Here is a 20292-nt window from a genome sequence, read left to right as displayed (position 1 = left end):
GGAGTTTCTCTCCATAAGAAAATATCAAGAACTACAGACCTTACATTTAAAACTTGACTAGCACTCTTTTTGTAACACTCTTTGTCTAAAAAGGATATGGTTTCCTCTCATAGTGCTTTTTCACATGAAAGGCATTTATTTCTGAGAAAATGTGGCAGAAGGGGATGAAAGTGGAATGTACTGAAGGGGTTGTGACCCCACCTGCCCTGCAACTTGGGTTCCTCACTATTCTTTGTGGCTGTAGCTTCCAACATGGGCCTCTCACAAAGGGGGTGTGTCTGTGTCTAGCTACAGTCCTGATCCAGCAGTTCTGACCCCAGCAGCCTGTCAGCTACACATCAGACACACTCTGGTTTCCAGCAGCCTTGATCACTACCTCCAGGATGATCCCAACATGCTCCAAGTCCTGGATTTTCCCCCAAAATGTGTATTCTGCACTGCCTGGTTCTTTCCTGGATAGATATTAGAGGTCCATTGCCCCTGTAAGGGATCAGTGGAAAGGTTTGCTGCTTTAATTGGAGTTACCAAACGATTCGGTTTAAACACAACACTGAATTAGTTTTGATTAAAGAATAAAACAAGTTTATTTATCTGCAAAGATATAGATTTTTAAGTGAGTACAGGTATAAAGCATTGAAGTCAGAAATGGTTACAAGAGAAATAAAGATAAAATGCTTCCTAGTAACTGAAACTTAACAAACTAGACTTGTTTCAAGTTAAAATTCTTACCGCATGTTCCCAGCAACATAGGGGCATCAAATTCTCAAGTCAGGATCTGCTCTCAAAGTCTGAAGGGCTGGTTTCTTTGTCATCTGAAGTGAAAGAGAGAGAGATAGAGAGAGAGAGAGAGAATACTTGGGGTGTTTTTGCCCTTCACTTTTGTAGTTCAGTAACCGCTTGAAATGGATTTTCTTGAGCATTACCCCTAGATCAAGTTCCTGCCTGCTGTGCTGATGCAGATATGGAGTCTGCTAGTGAAAGAGGTTCCATGTTGTCTTCTAAAATGCTGACTGATCTGTTCCTGCTCCCCTTCCCTGCCAAAGAATGACCACTTGATAGCTGATTGTCAGTAAACTTTGACATCTGGCTAGAGGCATCAGCTTGTCTTTTGTTTTTAAGAAACAGGTTTACCCCTCCCCAGACTTGTCTGGTAAACATATTTCCATCGTAACTTTATTTTATATTCATAACTTTACATATAATGTTGCAATATACATTTCAATATGATATTATTGACCAGCAAGTTATTAGTTTTCAAGTGATACTTCACAAGGTGTATTCTGTACAAAGTTTATTACAATTGTGCGTAGGCTATGAGTATAGGGTGCATGGATTTACATATATCTTCCACTAAGATTAATGAATTAAATCCTCCAAACTGGTGTGGAAAACCTGTGGTCACAGCCTGTAGTCTTGGTCATAAAGCACACCAAACAGGAAGGGAGCAAATTTTCTTCATTAAATGCAAATTTTAAACTTGAACAAATTAAACGAATGTAACAGTTCTGTATGGGAAGTGTCTCTTGGCTAATACAACAGGCATTGATGGTGTATTCTGTATATGAATTGTGCTAATTTAGGAAATTGTTATTTGATTATGTAGGTCTGTGGTCTATAGCAGAAAATTCCCATAATCTGTAGCAGTGATGATCTTCGTGAATATCTGAAATTCTGTAATTCTGAGATTCACATCAAAAGATAATCTTAATGAATATTGAAGTGATATGTATGACACAACTTCAGTGAATCTTCCTTTCCTTTCAGTTTTGTTACAAACTAGACACTGACAGTTGTGTGTTTCAGTCTAAACAGAAGTGGTGCAAGGAAAAACAGAAGACTGAAGAATCGCCAATTGGAAGGAAGCTTTCAGAACACAAACTGAATAATAGGTCAAATGCTGACTGGCTTCAGCTCAAACCCCTGGCAGGTAGACATTAATGTTGAGAATTTGTCCTTGACATTTGAGACTCAAAGCAAAGAGTGTCACGGCATGTAACCTATCGTTTTGTATATTGTCACCTCCTCTCTGTAAATCTTTGTTAATAAGACTAGTATTACCCAATCAACTGTCCTCATATGAGACTGCAAGCCCCAGCTATAGTTACAGAAACACTGAAACACTCTCTGCTATGACAGCCCTTGGTGTGTTAGGTGGCTTTACTTTCCTTTACTACAAGATGGGAATTTGACCTCTAAGGAAAAATAAAATATTCTTTTCACTTAATTGTCAGAGTGCTGATTTAGACAAATGAATTTGAAACCACCCAGTAAGTCTCCCCCACTACCGCCATAATAAAAAACAAAACAATTATTTTGTTTAACTATTATAGAAGCCTACATCTTTTTTTAATTGAAATACCATTGTCATTGTAAGGATCATCCCACTTAGATTAAGGTCCTTCTCTTGAAATAGTCTCAAAATAATATGTGAGAAACTGTCCAGTTATTTTTTTCTGTCTGATTTAAGAAAATGTCAAAGAACATTTAAGAGTTGCTTAACCCATTATTCTTCTTCGAGTGCTTGCTCATGTCGATTCCAATTAGGTGTGCGCGCGCCACGTGCACGTTTGTTGGAAGATTTTTTACCCTAGCAACACTCGGTGGGTCGGCTGGGCACCCCCTGGAGTGGTGCCGCTATGGCGCCGGATATATACCCCTGCCGACCCAACCGTCCCTCAGTTCCTTCTTACCGCCCGTGTCGGTCGTTGGAACTGTGGAGTGCGGTTTTACTGACCTCCACCTCCCTAGCTACTCATAGTTCTCTAGTTACTTTTTGTGTATATAGTTCAGTTATATAGTTATTGTTAATTCTTATCGTTCATAGTTAGTGTTATAGTTAAGAGGGGTTCAGGGATTAGCCCCTTCCCCGCACCCGGTGCCGGGGCCCATGCCCGGTTCACTGGGTTTCAAACCGTGCTCAGCCTGTCACAAGCTGATACCGACAGGAGAGCCACACGACTCCTGTCTTGAGTGCCTCGGGGATTCTCACCTGGCAAACGAGTGTCACATTTGCAAGGCCTTTAAGCCGAGAACAAAAAAGGAGCAGGATTTTTGGCTAAAACAGCTCCTCATGGAGGCGGCTCTTACCCCTTCGCCTTCAGCACCGAGCGCTGGACAATCGGCGGGCAGAAGCGCCTCCTTGGCACTGGACCGCCCGGTACTGCCAAGGCCTCTCGGCACGGCCGTCGCTGGCACCGAAGTCGACTTGGCATCGCTCCCTCTCCCTGAGATCGAGAAAGCCTAAGACTCCGGTGCAGGTGGCACGGAAGCAGCAGCAGCCAGAGAGCTCGTCTAAGTCCAATCACCTGGCACCGACACCTGCCGCGGCACCGACACCTGCCGCAGCACCGACGATGTCGATACCGTTGATTCCAGTCCCATAAGGGCTGTCGATTCCGGTGCCTGTCAGCTCCCCGGCGCGAGCTGTGGTTGAGCTTACTGTTCCATCCACGCCGGAGACATTCTCAACGGCGAGGGATCTGATTGCCATAACAGAGTCGACGCTGCCTCAACCCCCGGCATCGCCGGTGCAGGTAATACAGTCTATCGGCAAGCCTGCCTTGATAAGACCATCCTCTGTTGGCACAGCAGAGCGGCACCGTTCACGATCACGGTCCCACAGACATTCTAGGTCCCGGTGCCGCTCCTGCTCCCGTCTCCGCTCGCAGTCTCAGCACCGCTTGCAGTCCTGGCCCCATTCTCCTGCTCGGTACCAGTCGCACTCACGGCACCGTTCAGTATCCCGTTCGCCGGCCCGCTATTCTCGGCACCTCTCCAGCTCCTGGCACCGCTCCAGGCACCGTGACTCCCGTAGCTGCTCCCAACGTCGAGTCTTGAAATCTCGGTTGACCTCCTGGCACTGCTCTGGTCACAGGTACCGATATCGTTCCCGGTACCAGTATGCCTCCCGGTACTGGTCCCCGATGCCGAGTAGAGCAAGATCCGTTAGAGACAGAGAGACTGCCCAGGGCTTTTCAACCCCTCCATGGCCATCCAGACACACATCAGTGTTGTCCCACGCGGACAGCTCTTATGCACAGGACTGCAATTCTGATGTGCCCACCAGAGTCTTCCAAGAGACCCAGGACCAGGACCAAGGTCCCCATCAGTGGTCATCGTGGACACCTTGGGTGTACCACCAGGCCCAAGGCGTACCAGTAGTTCTGTCCCGCTCTGTCCCATCAGAGCACCGAGTGCCAGAGGTGACAGTTAGCCGTCCCCTTCCGACTGCTATGGAGGAAGCCCCAGTTCACCCTCCAGACTCCCAGGTTCCACTGGAGCAGGAGGTCGCCCAAGAGCAAGAGGCCACACAGGACCCGCTCATCCCCGGCATCTCCTCTTCCTCTTTTCCAGATGAGGCGGTGGCAGGAACATCCTCCTCGGGCCCTCCTCCAGTCTACCTGAGAGCCCATCAGGACCTCCTGAGGAGAGTAGCACTCAATATGAACCTCCAGGTGGAGGAGGTCCCGGAGGTAGAGGACCCGGTAGTGGACATTCTGTCGGCAGATGCCCCCGCCCCCCCCCCCCAGAGTGCCCTACCGTTTATTCGGACTCTCCAGGCCAATGCCAATACTATATGGCAGTCTCCAGCCTCTATTCCTCCTGCAGCCAGGGGAGTCAAGCGTAAATACATGGTGCCCTCTAAAGGGTACGAGTACTTATATGTCCATCCTCCCCCCTGCTCACTAGTTGTCCAATCTGTTAATGAGAGGGAATACCATGGCCAGCAGGCGCCAGCCCCGAAGTCGAAGGAGCCTAGGCGAATGGACTTACTCGGCCTCAAAGTGTACTTGGCAGGTGCCCTACAGCTCCGAGTGGCAAATCAACAAGCCCTGCTTAGCTGCTATAATTATAACACCTGGGCGGCGGTGGGTAAGTTTACGGAGCTGCTCTCTCAAGACTCCCGCCAAGAGTTTTCTGCCCTCTTGGAGGAAGGGAAAAAGGTGGCCAGAACTTCCCTCCAGGCTTTGTTGGATGCAGCTGACTCAGGAGCCAGGACTGTGGCCTCGGGTGTTGCCATGAGGCACATCTCATGGCTTCAGGTTTCAAGCCTCCCACCGGAGCTCCAGTATACCATTCAGGACTTGCCATTTGATGGTGAAAGTCTCTTTTTGGAAAAGACTGACTCGAGGCTGCAAAGCCTGAAGGACAACAGGGTCATAATGCGCTCTCTTGGCATGCATATGCCGGTGACCCAATGCAGGCCTTTCCGTCCCCAGCCTCACCGCCCATACTCTGCACCTACACAGAGACAGGACTTTGGCAGGCGGCGCGGCCTAGGTGGTCATAGATGACAGTCAGGACCCCAAGGGGGCCAAAATCAAGGTCCCTCGAAACCACCAGCGGGACCAAAGACGAACTTTTGAAGGCGCACCTGAGAGCGGCATACCAGTTACAGGCCAGGATCCTTCTCCTCCCGTCTCCAACCGTCTCGCCTACTTCCTCCCGGCGTTGTCCCAGTTAACTTCAGATCGCTGGGTCCTACACATGGTGGAGTATGCGTACCACCTCCAATTTATTTCAACCCTGCCCTCCCACCCTCCAATCCTGTCCCTCTTCAGGGACCCCTCTCACAAGCAATTCCTCTTGCAAGAGGTGCGGACGCTCCTTGCCATGGGAGCTATAGAGGAGGTACCAAAGGACAAAAGGGGCAAGGGTTTTTACTTCCGTTATTTCCTAATGCTCAAGTCGAAGGGAGGTCTCAGACCTATCCTAGACCTGCGAGAACTCAACCAGTTTATGACAAAGTTGAAGTTCCGCGTGGTATCCCTGGGGACCATTATCCTGTCCTTGGAGACTGGTATGCCTCCCTTGATATGAAGGACGCATACTTTCACGTCGCCATTTTTCCTCTGCACAGGAGGTACCTCCACTTCGTAGCCAACCATCAGCACTTCCAGTTTACGGTCCTGCCGTTTGGCCTTTCTACAGCCCCAAGGGTGTTTACAAAGTGTATGGCCATAGTTGCCGCCTATCTCCGCCGACGTCGGATACACGTTTTTCCGTATCTGGACGATTGGCTCATCCGAGGGGCCTCCGAGACACAAGTCACCCAGCATGTGGGCATCGTCAAGGACGTATTCACATGTCTAGGCCTGATGACCAATATAGAAAAATCCACTCTGGTTCCCATGCAGAGGTTAGACTTCATAGGAGCCATTCTGGGCTCCAATCTAGCCTGGGCCTGCTTACCACAGCCGCGGTTTCAGGCGATGGCAACTATCATCCGAGGTCTACAGAATTTCCCGACGCACCTCGGCTCGCACTGGGTCACATGGCTGCCTGCACGTTCGTGGCCAAATACGCCAGGCTCCGCCTCCGTCCTCTCCAAGCTTGGCTCAACTCGGTATACCGCCCAGGCAGGGACCCAATAGACACGATAGTCACCATTTCCCTGAGCACCCTAGGCTCCCTAGACTGGTGGCTGACTCCCTCCCTGGTGTGTACAGGGCTGCCGTTCCATCCGCCCCAACCCTCAATGTCCCTGACGACAGAGGCGTCATCTCTCGGCTGGAGTGCTCAGCTTGGACACGGTACTCAAGGCCTCTGGTCATCTCTGGAGCTGGCATTACCCCTAAATGTCCGAGAACTGAGAGCAGTCCGCCTGGCGTGCCAGGCATTCCAGCAACATTTACAAGGCCGTTTTGTCTCAGTGTTTACAGACAACACAACGGCCATGTACTACATAAACAAGCAGGGAGAGACACGATCGTCCCCCCTTTGTCAGGAGGCCATCCAACTCTGGGACTTTTGCATAGCCCACTCGATAGACTTGGTAGCGTCCTTTCTCCCAGGGGTTCGGAACACTCTGGCGGATCGACTCAGCAGGTCCTTCCTGTCTCACGAGTGGTCGATCCGCCCGGACGTTATTCATTCTGTTTTCCAGAAGTGGGGATTTCCCCAAATAGACCTGTTCGCTTTCTGCGCAAACAGGAAATACCAGATGTTCTGCTCCTTCCAAGGTCTCTCCTCGGGATCGATCTCGGATGCTTTCCTGATGCCGTGGAAGAGCCAGCTGCTTTATGCCTTCCCACTGTTCCTGCTGGTTCACAAGGTCCTGCTAAAACTCCGCAGGGACAGAGTGCGCCTAATCATGATCGCTCCAGCGTGGTCCAGGCAGCACTGGTACACCATGTTGCTCGACCTGTCGATAGCCAACCCAGTTACCCTGCCACTCCACCTAGACCTCATAACTCAGGAGCACGGAAGACTTCGCCACCCAGACCTACAGGCCCTTCACCTCACGGTGTGGCTGCTGCGTGGCTAAACCAGTCAGAGTTACATTCCTGTGCATCAGTACAACAAGTTCTCCTGGGTAGCAGGAAACCTTCCACCGGTCAACGTATCTGGCCAAGTGGAAGCGTTTCTCCTGCTGGTGCAAAACGCATAATCTTACTCTCACTGAGGTCCCGATTCCCTCTATTTTGGACTACCTCTGGTCTCTCAAACAGCAGGGCCTAGCAGTATCATCACTGAGGGTACACTTGGCAGCCATCTCTACCTTCCACCCAAGGGAAGGTGGCCGTTCCGTGTTCACACCCTATTGTTTCGAGGTTCCTCAAGGGCTTGGAGTGCCTATACCCCCAAGTATGCCGCCCAGCCCCGACCTGGGACCTCAACCAGGTTTTAACCAGACTTATGTCTCCCCCATTCGAGCCTTTCGCATCCTGCTCGCTACTCTACCTGTCTTGGAAGACAGCTTTCCTCATAAGCATTACATCGGCCAGACGAGTCTCCGAGCTTAGGGATCTTACGGTGGATCCGCCGTACACTGTGTTCCACAGGGACAAGGTGCAGTTGCGACTACACCCAGCATTCCTCCCTGAGGTGGTTTCGGCCTTTCATGTTAACCAGGACGTCTTTCTCCCGGTCTTCTTCCCGAAGCCACACTCAACGTGATGGGAGCAACAATTGCACTCCCTGGACGTCCGTAGAGCACTCGCATTTTATATTGAGCGCACAAAGCCCTTTCGTAAAACGCCCCAACTCTTTGTCGCGGTAGGAGACCGAATGAAAGGCCTACCTGTTTCCTCTCAGAGGAACTCATCTTGGGTGACGGCGTGCATCCGCACTTGTTATGATTTGGCTCATATTTCCCCCAGCCACATCACCGCGCATTCTACCAGGGCTCAGGCTTCATCTGCTGCCTTCCTGGCTCGTGTACCTATCCAGGAGATATGTCGCGCAGCCACCTGGTCTTCGGTCCACACCTTTGCTTCACTTTATACTCTGGTTCAACAGTCCAGAGATGATGCAGCCTTTAGCTCAGCAGTTTTGCATTCTGCAACATCAGACTCCGACCCCACTGCCTAGGTGAGGCTTGGGAATCACCTAATTGGAATCAATATGAGCAAGCACTCGAAGAAGAAAAGAGGATTACTCACCTTTGTAACTGTTGTTCCTCTCTCTCTCAGCTAGATTATTTTATCACTTCGACCTGAGCTAACACCAGCAAACTTATTGTACCTGGAACATGCTAAATACTTTCCAGAATTTGATTCACCTTTTTCCTTGTTCTTTGTTGTCATTGTGACTTCTGAGTAAAATTAGTTCTGGCACTCCTGTAAAACTAATCACACTGATCTACTACATTGTGAAATGAGCACTTATAAAAAAGGGTGCAGAACAAATGACTTTAAAGAGCTGCCATGTTCAGACACAGAGGTTGCTGCACTCCAGTGGTGGTCAGATTACCTGTGTGTGCGCATGCATACAGAAATAACCATGTAAAGTTTTCAGTGCACTTTGGCCTGTAAGAGATTTTATTATTGTATTCTTGACATATTTTTTTCTGCTTTTAACTCTGCTAAAACATGAGCTTTTTCTAAATATGTCAGTAGCAAATTATCAGGTACAAGCTAGGTCAGGCTGAAAGTGGTTCTGTGTACTGCAGATGATTTATTGTGCAGAACAGTTGCATTGCATTGAGATTTCTGCATGACCTGCAAACATTCCACAGTAAACAGCAACAAGAGAGAATCCTTTGTTACTCCAGCTGCATGCGGAAACAATGATCTTTAGCTTGGGAAGTGTTGGAATGTTTAATAGGCTTCTATGTTTTCTTCTTGTGTTTTAGCAAAGCAGTTGAGTATCTGAAAACATTGATATGCAATGGCATGCTTGCTCATGGTTTCTTACTTAAGAATAAATGCACCGTGTCTCTCTCTGGCTTTAATACAGGTGCCGATGACTCAGTTGTATCTGAAGATCGACTTAATGAAACTGAACTAACTGATCTAGATGGCCAGTTGGAATCCCCTCCTAAAAACTTTCTCTCTATAGAAGATGGAAACCATGTGCATCATTCTCACAATGACATCTCTCTCTCTGTTCACGGCCATGGTCTTCATGATGCAGAATATGATGACAACCATAGAGAGGATAAAACAGCTAGGAAACACAACCATCACTGGCATCACAAACATTCTCATGGTCATTGCCATTCTGGAAAGGACCTGAAAGATACTGGAATTGCTAATATAGCTTGGATGGTAATTATGGGAGATGGCATCCACAATTTTAGTGATGGTTTAGCAATAGGTAAGTAAATACAAGGTGTTGAGCATATTCTCTATGGCTGTACCTACCATAGGTAATTTTGGTAAAATTTCCCATTGGTAAAGTTCTATAGGTGATAGTAATATCAGGAGGACTAGTACAGACAAGGCTCCAGGTGGCCACTAGCATTTTGTTTAATCTTGCTCAGAGCAGGTTTGAGAACCTTGGTGTTTAAAAATGCCAGCACTATGGTGCAAGCCTTATATATACTAATTTCAGAAAGGGGAACTACACAAAAATGAGGAAGCTAGCTAAATGGCAATTAAAAGGTAAAGTCATAAAAGTGAAATGCCTGCAAGCTGCATGGAAACTTTTAAAAACACCCTAATAAAGGTTCAAATTAAATGTGTACCCAAACTGAAAAAAACATAGAGGATTCTTGTCAGTTTCTACACTACAGAGGTACTCCCAATGATGTAAGTTGCCCATTACATTGACTTAATAACTCCACCTCTGCGGGAGGCATAGCGCTTAGGTTGATGTAGTTAGGGCAACTCAGTGGCCTGATAGCTGGGTCTGTGTGCCCCCACCCCTGCCCTGAAGCTGACAGCCTGAGCTGTTAAATGGGTGCCGGGCTCACAGCTGGACATCCCTGAGCCCCAGCACGGACAGCCCAAGCTGTCAGCCAGGTGCCAGGCTCACAGCTGGAATCGCCCCCCTGCCCTGGAGCTGACAGCCCAGTTGTGAGCCCCACACAGGGCTCAGCTTCACAGCAGGGAGCCTACCAGCAGTGAAATTGACATTCTTGTCAGCTTCACAGCTGCTATTGTTTCACATTTTGTTTCTGGCTCCTGCTGTCAACCCTGGGGCCGGGGCGCCAGCTGTGAGCCCAGCACCACACTGACAGCCAGAGCTGGAGAGGAAATATGAAATAATAGCAACTGTAAAACTGAGAAGATTGTCAATTTCATTCCCGGTAGGGTCCCTGCTGTGGAATTCAGCCTCATGCTGGGCTCACATCTCGGTCAGCCCGGGGGTGGGGCTCTAGTTGTAAGCCCCCTGTGGCTATTGGTGCCACACTCTGGCTCTCAGTGCCCCACAATTCTCCACTTTAGTCGGTGTAAGCGCTTCCGGTGAGAATGTGCACCACCAGCAGAAGAAAGGCAGTGTGGATGTCAATAGTTGATTTAATTGCTGTGGTGGCTGTAGGTCGACCTAATTTAAGACAACCTAATTTTGTAGCATAGACAATCCTCTAGAGAGAGAAATTGGAACAGAAGTAAGCAGTTTTTATGGCTTTTTGGGTTCTGTTATAGCATCATCCATCCGGATTCACCCAGATCTTACTAGTGTCTTTGGAAGTAGAAAGTCCGCTGTTCTGAATATTTCACATGTATGCTGAAAAATATTGGAATCTCTGCAAAGGAAACTCAGTACATTACCTATCTATTGATTATTGTTTAGCATAGCCAATAAAATTAAAATACAATTATTTGCGTCTTATTTTTCCAGGAGCAGCTTTTAGTGCCGGATTGACAGGAGGAATTAGTACATCTGTAGCAGTGTTTTGTCATGAGCTTCCCCATGAATTAGGTAATTAATTCTGTAAACTTCAAATGTGGTTGTTTTTAGTCTCTTTGACATTGAATGAAAAGCTGCTATATGAAAAATATATCCACAGGTCATCACAGTAGTAATGAAGGTAAACAAAATGCAGTGTGAAAACCATTAGCGTGACCATTTACACCAGTAGAAACTCACAGAACATGATTATACAATTTACTATGCCATTTATTCAATGTGTATAATCAGAACATTAGTCTGTATTTTACTAGGAATCTAGTGCCATCAGTATACCATCCATTCTGCATGTGAAACTTTCAGAATGCATGTTATTAGAATGTTCTTACTGAATACATTTGAGTACATTGTTGGTTGGTGACATACTTTTGAATTTATTATTCTGTCAGGGATAGGAATCTGTGAATTTCATTCAGCTAAGAGCTCATAAGGAGGAACACTGTGTCCACTACCAGTCAACCCTGTTTGATATGGGGTCCTGCAAATAGAAGAGGTGTGCTGCATCACATTGCATATGTGATATTAGAGAAAAAAATTGCATAGGCAAAAAGGAAAATTTTATGAACATGACTTTTTAAGATGCAGCTATCTTGCTGCTGAACTGCTGTTTTGGCAGCCCTGGTGAGGGGTGGGTATGGATTATCAGGGTCTATACAATTCATAGTAGACTGAGTACATGGGAGAATATTTTGCTTCCTTGCAAATTAGGGCTTCCAGATTGCTATATGTATCTGAAATCCATTGACACTAAGACAGAATTTTTAAAGCAATTATTCTTTAAGGCTAGCATTAGCATTGCTGTTTTGCAGATATTTTTTGACAGTTCAGTGGGTAATGTTACAATCCCACTTCTCCTTGACTATTTTCCCTTGCTGAATTACAGCTCTGCTGTTTGCAATCTTCTCTACCCCCTAACAGATTTGTAACTGGAAGATCTTTTGAGGCACTATTTTCTGAGGCCATGGTTTCATTTCTAGAGATTTTTAAGACTGGGTGAAAGGATAAAATGATCATACTGGGATTAAAAGAATGTTGGCAGGTTTTCTCTCTTCAAAATGATGCTTTTGTCTTTGCTCTGTGTTTGTTCTTGCTGTCTCCAATACACCATACTTTAGTAGTAGAGATCACTTCTAGTGTTTCAAACAAGCATATCATGAATGACTCATCCAGCTAATGTCTGTTATTACCCAGAGAGGACCTAGCTGGGGCCTGGTTGTGCCCCTCCAAGAGAGGAGTAAAGCCACAAAATACTTGTAAAGCTTTTAGAGATCCTTGGATGAAAAGCACTATAGAAGTAAAATACAGATTTAACCTGCCACCATTTCTCTGAGACAGATAAGAGATTACAGATGGGGTATTGCAGAAGTTTTTAGTAGTATTGGACAACAATATTACACACAACAGTTTAGGACAAGAAGTGAATCTGCTGGGGAATTTAAGGAACTGGAATGTATGTTATTGGAGTTAGAATTTGTTCAGGATAATGAAATTAATTTAACACCTCCACTCTTGAGAGACGCAACTGTGAGATTTTACTTCACATGATCAGGACCATGGGTTTTGCATTTCATCGGAAAGAGAGGGAGGGAACCAGTGATTTAGCATTCTGCACTGGAGGGTCCCGGAGCAAAATTAGTGGAGAACAAGAGGAGATAACTTTATAACACATTTCCATGTTTGGCTTGGATTTGACTGAGTCCTGTATTTTGCAGGGGTTCACTGAGTGGCACTGAATCACTTGGATGGTCTGGCCAAACTCAGCCTAGGTGTAAACAGTTGACAGTCATTTTTGTGCTTTTACTTAGTTTTGTCTGTTCGCCAAATTCAGCGACAGACTCCAGAGATGACAAGTGTTCTGCTTCCTGTCCAGGAGGCTGGAGAAGGTTTGTCTAGGTGCAGGGTAATGGTTGGCTGATCTATCACTGTAGGGAGCCTCCTCTTAGAGCCCCAGCTCTGACAGAAGTGGAGGGCAAAAGACCTATACTGAGGTTTAAAAGATCACTCACAATTCGTTTCAGGCAAGCTGAGAGAGTTGCAGTCAGGATATGTTGCTTGTAGTGGTTCTCACTGGATGAGAGAGGAGACTTCTATATACACACTTAAAAAGGTGGGTTAAAAATTAGCAAATACTTTTGACCTACTTTTAAAGAATAATACTGAACCATTCCAGGTATGCAGAAGTTAGTTTAAATATTTTTCTTCTTAGTGACTTCATTTTACCATTTTAAGTACTTTCTAGACATGCATGTTATTTGTAGCCATTACTTGAATACCTTAAGGCCAGGTCTACACTACAAACAGGCTTAATGTGATCTATGAGCATTGGTTGAAGTGAAATTTCCCATTCTTCTTCGAGTGCTCATTCACGTCAATTCCTTATTTACTTAACATACAACAATAGTTTAGTTATAGACTTAGAGACCTTCTAAAAACGTTAAATGTATTACTAGCACGTGAAACCTTAAATCAGAGTGAATAAAGGATGCCGACCCCTGGACTAGATAATGATTCTATCAGTCTCGTATTTCTCTAAAGCCAAAAGATTTTTTGAGCCATATGAAGAATCATAATAATACCTAGCTGTTATATAGTGCTTTTCATCAGCAGATCTCAAAGCTTTACAAAAGAGGTCAGTTTTTTCCCTGTTTTACATATGGTGAAACTGAAACACAGGAAGGGAAAGTGACTTTCCCTAGGTCGCCCAGCAGACCAGTGCCACAGTTGGGAAGAAAACCTAGATCTCCTGAGTCCAAGTTCAGTGCTCTCTCTACCAGACTCCCTGTACAAACTTCAGTGTTATGCAAGATAAAATCTTCTTTTAAATCAAGGAAATACATACACTGTATATTTCCCTGTTTTCATTTTCTGTAAACAAAACATTCACCTTATTCAGATAACATAATCCTACCACAGTTTGTTACTTCAAGATGCACTTGGGAGATAAAGTAATATTAATAACGAAGTATAAAAGTCAGCATGACTGATATGCTGAGTAGATGAGAATTTTTAGCATCATCATGTGTTCAGCATCCTGAAGAAGGAAAGTAAGCTAATAAAAGCAAACACGAAACAGAGAAAATAAAGATTTTTAGCTTTTAAAGTAGGTGGAGAGGGAGCTAAGTGGCTTAGTATATGCCACGCTTCTGGCAAGAGTTCAAAACTTGAAATACAAGATGAGTCACACATGGAAAGGAACATTAAAATAACAGTTACCCACATTTCAGCTCTGCATTTGTTATGCTCAGGGGAGGCATAGTATGGTGGAGTTCTGGAAGAGCTATATAGGCAAACTTGTATAGCATCTGTCACTCTGTGGTTGGGTCACATCAGCATTTAGTTATTCAATTTCCCATTGCAGTCAGATGATAAGTTGGTGGTGATTGGATTTTTTAAGGCCTTTTGGAAGAAATGAGACCTAATTTAGAGGGGGCAAATGCAAGTTGGAATTTTGGATGCTCTAAGTAAAATCTAGGTGAGAACCATTCTCTTAGCTGAAGATCCATTTTTTACAGACTGAAATGCTGAAGACTTATAGCTATACCTTAAGGGTTCCACACACCTGTGTTCAAAGTTTTTACGATGTCACACTAACGTTCATGGTGGTGTCCTTAAAATTGCTGAGACCCTCTGCCAAATGCCATCCTCTATCCCTCCGACCTCAAAATGAGCCGAAAAGAAATACTTTGTCCCAGCTAAAGGATTTGAATACCTTTACACTGAGCCTCCCCCAGGATCGCTGGTGGTTTCTGTGGCCAATGAAAGAGACAAATGGGCATATAAGCTTGACCCCCAAAAATAAAGAGGCCTGTCAAGGTTTTTACCCCACTTTGAACTTTAGGGTACAAAAAGTGGGGACCTGCATGAACACTTCTAAGCTTAATTACTAGCTTAGGTCTGGTACGCTGCCACTAGTCAGAATTTAGTGTCTGACACACTTTCTGTTCCCCTAAAACCTTCCCTGGGGAACCCAGACCCAAACCCCTTGGGTCTTAAAACAAGGAGAAATTAACCATCTCCCTCCTTTTCCCCCCAGACTTTCCCCTCCCTGGGTTGCCTTGAGAGGCTTCACACCGATCCAAACTCCTTGGATCTTAAAACAAGGAGGAATTAACCATCCCCCCTCCTTTCCCCCCACCAATCCCTGGTTAGTTCAGACTCAGTCCCTTGGATTTTAAAACAAGGAAAAATCAATCAGGTTCTTAAAAAGAAAGCTTTTAATTAAAGAAAAAAGTAAAAGTTATCTGTAAAATCAGGATGGAAAATGCTTTACAGGGTACTCCGATTCATATAGATTAGAGGGACACCCTCCCCCCCAGCCTTAGATTCAAAGTTGCAGCAAACAGAGGTAAAAATCCTCCCAGCAAAAAGACACATTTACAAGTTTAAGAAAATAAACATAAGACTAATCTGCCTTGCCTGGCTACTGCTAACAATTTTAAAACATGAAAGACTGATTCAGAAAGATAGGGAAAGCCTGGGTGTATGTCTGGTCCCTCTTAGCCTCAAGAGCGAACAATCAACAAACAAACAAGCACAAAAAAAGACTTCCCTCCACCAAGATTTGAAAGTATCTTGTCCCCCTATTGGTCCTCTGGTCAGGTGTCAGCCAGGTTTACTGAGCTTCTTAACCTTTTACAGGTAAAAGAGACATTAACCCGTAACCATCTGTTTATGACAAGGCCAAACAATTGAGGGTCCTGTTTGGAAGAAAAATGAATTCAACGACCACTTTGCAGTTCCATGTGGCAAACCATCAGGCCCTCTTGGGCTGATACAATTGTAACTTAAGGGACTCCATCCATAAGTTCAAGGAGTCCCTCCTGCAGGGTTTGGCCCAAGAATTGGCACCCTGGCAGAGGAGGGCACTGTGGCTGCCAGGTGCTCCCTCGAGATGGCATGGGACACAGCGGACTCGGCAGCCATGGTGGTTGCGTTAGCAGTGGTAATGAGGTGTAGCTCCTGGCAGCACTGGTCTCTCCCAAGAAATACAAACCTCCATCCAGGGGGAATGGTCTCTTTTTGGACCAGACGGATGCGATGCTTCATGGGCTAAAGGACACCAGTGTTTTCAACTTCATATGCTGTAGCTCCCTCCTGGCACTAATGCCTGTTTGTCATCCTTATGCACATGCGAAGTAGAATCTGTCAAGATGAGAGGAACGCTAATAAGATCTGAAGGACTGGTCAAGAACGAAGCTGCATTTTTCATTAAAAAGCCAGCACCCCACTCTCGGAACTTCTCTCCTTTTGTACATACAGTCCTGACTGACTCCAACTGCACTGTACCTGGGAGGGCTGGATTGGGATCCGTTTAGAGCTCTGTTAATGCCCCTCATCAGCTAGTATGAGTCATGATTGCCTTTGAAACTAAATTTTAATCAAGGAAGGGATATGTATTGTAGGCTATGTAGTCATATACTGTTGCTCCTTTTCCCCTTAAAAAAAGCCTCCGGTATGTTTGCCACAGCGATAGGCACTTCAGTAGTTCCTTAGATAGATCAGATAATATAACTGAGGGCAGATGCATCTATTTAGTCTCTTGTGGGATTATAACAATTAAAAACTTTCATTATTCGATTTCAATTTCAGGTGATTTTGCCGTGCTGCTTAAAGCAGGTATGACAGTAAAGCAAGCCATTGTGTACAACCTCCTATCTGCTATGATGGCTTACGTAGGGATGCTGATAGGCACAGCTGTTGGACAGTATGCCAATAACATCACTTTATGGATCTTTGCAGTCACCGCGGGCATGTTCCTTTATGTTGCATTGGTAGATATGGTAAGATTATCATTTTGTATTACCTTATTCTGCATGTATGAAAACTGTGACTTTAACCCAACAGTGTAATTATTTTTTTGTATTGCACAAAATAAAGCAAACCACCTACAGGCAAATATCTAGACAGCCATTCATACGTTGCTGTCGCTTAAAAAATGTAGTCTAGTAAATTCATGGGGAAAGCCTCCAGCGTTTTGCAATGTCCCACCTGTTTGGGTTTTCATCTAACCAAATCCCTTCACTCTCAGGGTTGCATGTTAAGATATTAAAACTTGTTTAATGCCACTGGCTGCTCTCCCAATGACAAAGTCGTCATCCTAGCCTATCTTTTGGTTTTTGCTGCTGTGTGAGGATGTGTTTGGATACTCTAAGGCAGTCCATGATTGATTTTAAGTGGAGGTCAATCCTAAAACTGCATATATTTGGTCCCAAACAGATCCAATATAGATGTTGGTAAATATGCTGCTTTGATAGCTGTCAGGTTAATTCTTGACAGATGTCAAATTTAACAAATGTTGCTTCTTCACGTGATGATTATCCGTGGACTTCCAGTGGGGCCGGAGCTCTCAGCCACACGGGCAACAGGTGCTCTTCCCTCCCCTCCCCTCCCCCTGCACAGCAGGGTTCATTCTCTCACATACATCCCTCATGCTTCTGTTATCCCCTGTCATGCCCTCCCCCTATCTTTAGTAAAAGTCAGAGACAGGCCACCGGCTTCTTTTAATATTTTTTTAATTATTATTACGACCTGTCCCTGACTTTTACTTAAAATAATCGTGACAAAATCTTAATGTCAGTGATGATTGACTTATGTTCCACTCTTGATGTGGAGTCTTTTAGCCCATGTAGGCACCCTAAGTGCCCTCACACCCCTCCTCCCAAGAGCACAAAGGGTGGAGCAAGGACAACCTTCCCTCAGATCTTTATTATTGTACATGGCTGGAAAATGGAACTGCTATTAGTGTCCTTTACTCTAGAGCACCAGCATAGCTAGTGACTGTAGGCTAGTTTTAATACCGTATTGTAGATTGGGTTATTAAGCTCCCTTTTTAGTCTCTCTTTTTACTTTCGTCTTTGTTACCTGGTACCAGGTCTTTATCCTTTATGGTTGAACAAAAATCCCCCTGTTTTAAGTATTGGCCCTTATGCAAGATGACTATATATCTTTTAATGCTGGTCACTCAGAATGTTCATTTTGTTTAGGGGAGAGCACTTCACTAGCCAAATGTTCTATTTGATGTTCATTTTCAAAACAAACTCAGAGTAAGAGATGCTCATGCACACTGTTTCTCTAGATAGATCTCATACCTGCTTCTGATCCAGTACACAAGACAGACTCGGATCTGAGCAGTTTTCTTCCAAGAGTGCCCTGGCTACTACCAGTTTCCAGGCTCCAGCCACTGCATCTTAGTCCACAGAGGTTTCCATTCCCAAATCCTTGTCTGAGAGTTGGTGGGGGCTTATCATTGCTCTTCCGAAGAATAGATCACTGAATAGGACTCCCTAAGAAAAAAGGGCAGAGATAGCCTTGCTTAGCCTTGTCTTAAGGGTTGCTCAAGGCTTGAATATGAAGTTGGTTTTCCATGGCACCCTAGTACCCATATGTCAGTACTGACGTAAAAACAGCGCATATCATTCACCTGCACTGATGCTGGAGTATTTTTTTTGAGGAGTTCAGCAACAGTGCTTTCTGTATCAGTACCAGCTTCATCAGTGTCATTGCCATTGACACTGTCTGCTCCAGCCTTGAAGGTTTCTAATTTATTTTCATCAGTACTGGCTGTATCAACACTAAGCTTTGAGGTACTGAGGGATCTGGTGGTGTCTGAATTTCCTGAGTGTCATTTACTATCTTCAGCATTTAGAATACCAAGCTCTGGCAGGCTGTTGGCACAGATTGTGTGTACAGCACCGATAAGGGAGGTCCCTAAACAATGCTTAGGGACTGCTGCTAGGTCTGCTCCATTTCTACAGCAGGACTATGCATTCTCTTCATCAGTCTCAAGCAAGAGCAGGGAGAGTCTCTTCTCTGACAGGGAGTCCCAAGGGTGTATGTACAATCAAGACATTATAAGGAATGGTGTTCCACCTGGTGTGTGCGCACACATTTTGTAGACAACATGCCTGTGGCTCTCATTCCTGGTCCTACTATGCTCCTAGGGCTCTCCTCACTTTAGAAGCCCCATCTCCTTTATCCACTCCAGGGTAAGATCCCCCTCCCTTGTAGAGTCTGAGAGTTCAACCCAGCAGTAACCTCAGGACTTTCCTGCTCCACCACCACCACTTCAGACCACTGAGAAATATCTCCCCTCTTCCAAACTTGCACCAGCTGCCACCTCTTCCTCTTCCCCTGATGAGGCTGTAGTCCTATCTGCTCCATCGCATTTAGATGGCAAGACATGCCGGGATCTGCTCAGAATGGCCAGAACAGGCAGGTAGAAGTAGTGTATGAAAAATCACACAGTTCTGTTAGAGATTAAAAGAAGGAGCAGGAGGACCTACAGGTGGATTGAGCAAACGGGCTTCTTTATTGCGGTACTTGTTCCCCTCAACCCAATTGTGCAGTGAGCCCCGAGTTAATCACATCACACACTTTTATCTAAGTTAATATGTAAATACCCACATTTACTACAACACCCCCAGGACCCTTAGTTAGTAATGTGAATGCCCATATACTCGATATAATTATCCCCACCCCTTTTTATGGCACTAAGCATACGCTACAGACCTTTGGAATGTAGAATACCAGTGTTGTCTCTTTGTAGAAGTTGATTACAAAACTTGAATTATGGCTGCTTCTTCCAGATAGTGCAGATGTGGAAGAGAGAATTGGCAGTAGCTGTTCCCACACAATTCTCTGATTCGGTGTTTGTATTATTTGGTAAAAGAACTCACTTGCAATGGCAATTAATTTCTTTAACAAATCTTGTCTGCTAACATGAATAGGAGGTTTGTGATCTTTCAAAGTGTAAGACTGTGACTCATTATTCTTCATGACCTAGGATATCCTATAACGACACTATAGTGACTTATCGATAGCTGTTTGCTCAGCTGTCTAGCCTACTGCAGAGCTAAGTAATAAACATATTGATCCATAAAGTGGAGGGGGGGTGTTAAAGAAATTTAAGGTCTCAGTGCTTTTTAAAGTCACCAGATGCCTTGTGCAGTCTATTGCTACTAGCAGAGAGTTGTATAAGATGGATGGGCAATATGCATGTCCTGTTAGAGGCCACAGGCTTGACAACTTGTCACATTCTTTCCTGATACTTGTGGTGTATTCAGGTATTAAGAATAACCAATACACAGAAAAGCAATGCCTGTCATCCTAAGGAATTTATCAATGGGAATTCTGGATCAGCAAGTTTGATTTCTCTGTGGATTACTTAAGTCTTCTAACTAGAAGACAATTCCTTTATTGTATTTTTCTCCTGCA

The 20292-nt window shown here is 45.2% G+C and overlaps 1 protein-coding gene across 5 annotated transcripts in view; it reads left to right on the top strand.

Moving 5' to 3' along the window:
• SLC39A10 (solute carrier family 39 member 10) overlaps nt 1-20292 on the top strand; it is a 63270-nt gene that overhangs the window by 38520 nt on the left and 4458 nt on the right. For 4 of the 5 annotated variants that reach the window (XM_050969501.1, XM_050969499.1, XM_050969503.1 and 1 more), the window contains exons 6-9: nt 1765-1927; nt 9181-9540; nt 11011-11091; nt 16669-16859. In XM_050969501.1, coding sequence (XP_050825458.1) covers nt 1765-1927; nt 9181-9540; nt 11011-11091; nt 16669-16859 — 795 coding nt within the window. The remainder of the gene's footprint in view (nt 1-1764; nt 1928-9180; nt 9541-11010; nt 11092-16668; nt 16860-20292) is intronic. The other variant, XM_050969500.1, reaches the window with a different exon arrangement.

Source organism: Gopherus flavomarginatus, chromosome 10 (assembly GCF_025201925.1).
Source record: "Gopherus flavomarginatus isolate rGopFla2 chromosome 10, rGopFla2.mat.asm, whole genome shotgun sequence".
Classification (NCBI taxonomy): Eukaryota; Metazoa; Chordata; order Testudines; family Testudinidae; genus Gopherus; species Gopherus flavomarginatus.
This window is presented reverse-complemented; position numbering and strand designations above follow the sequence as displayed.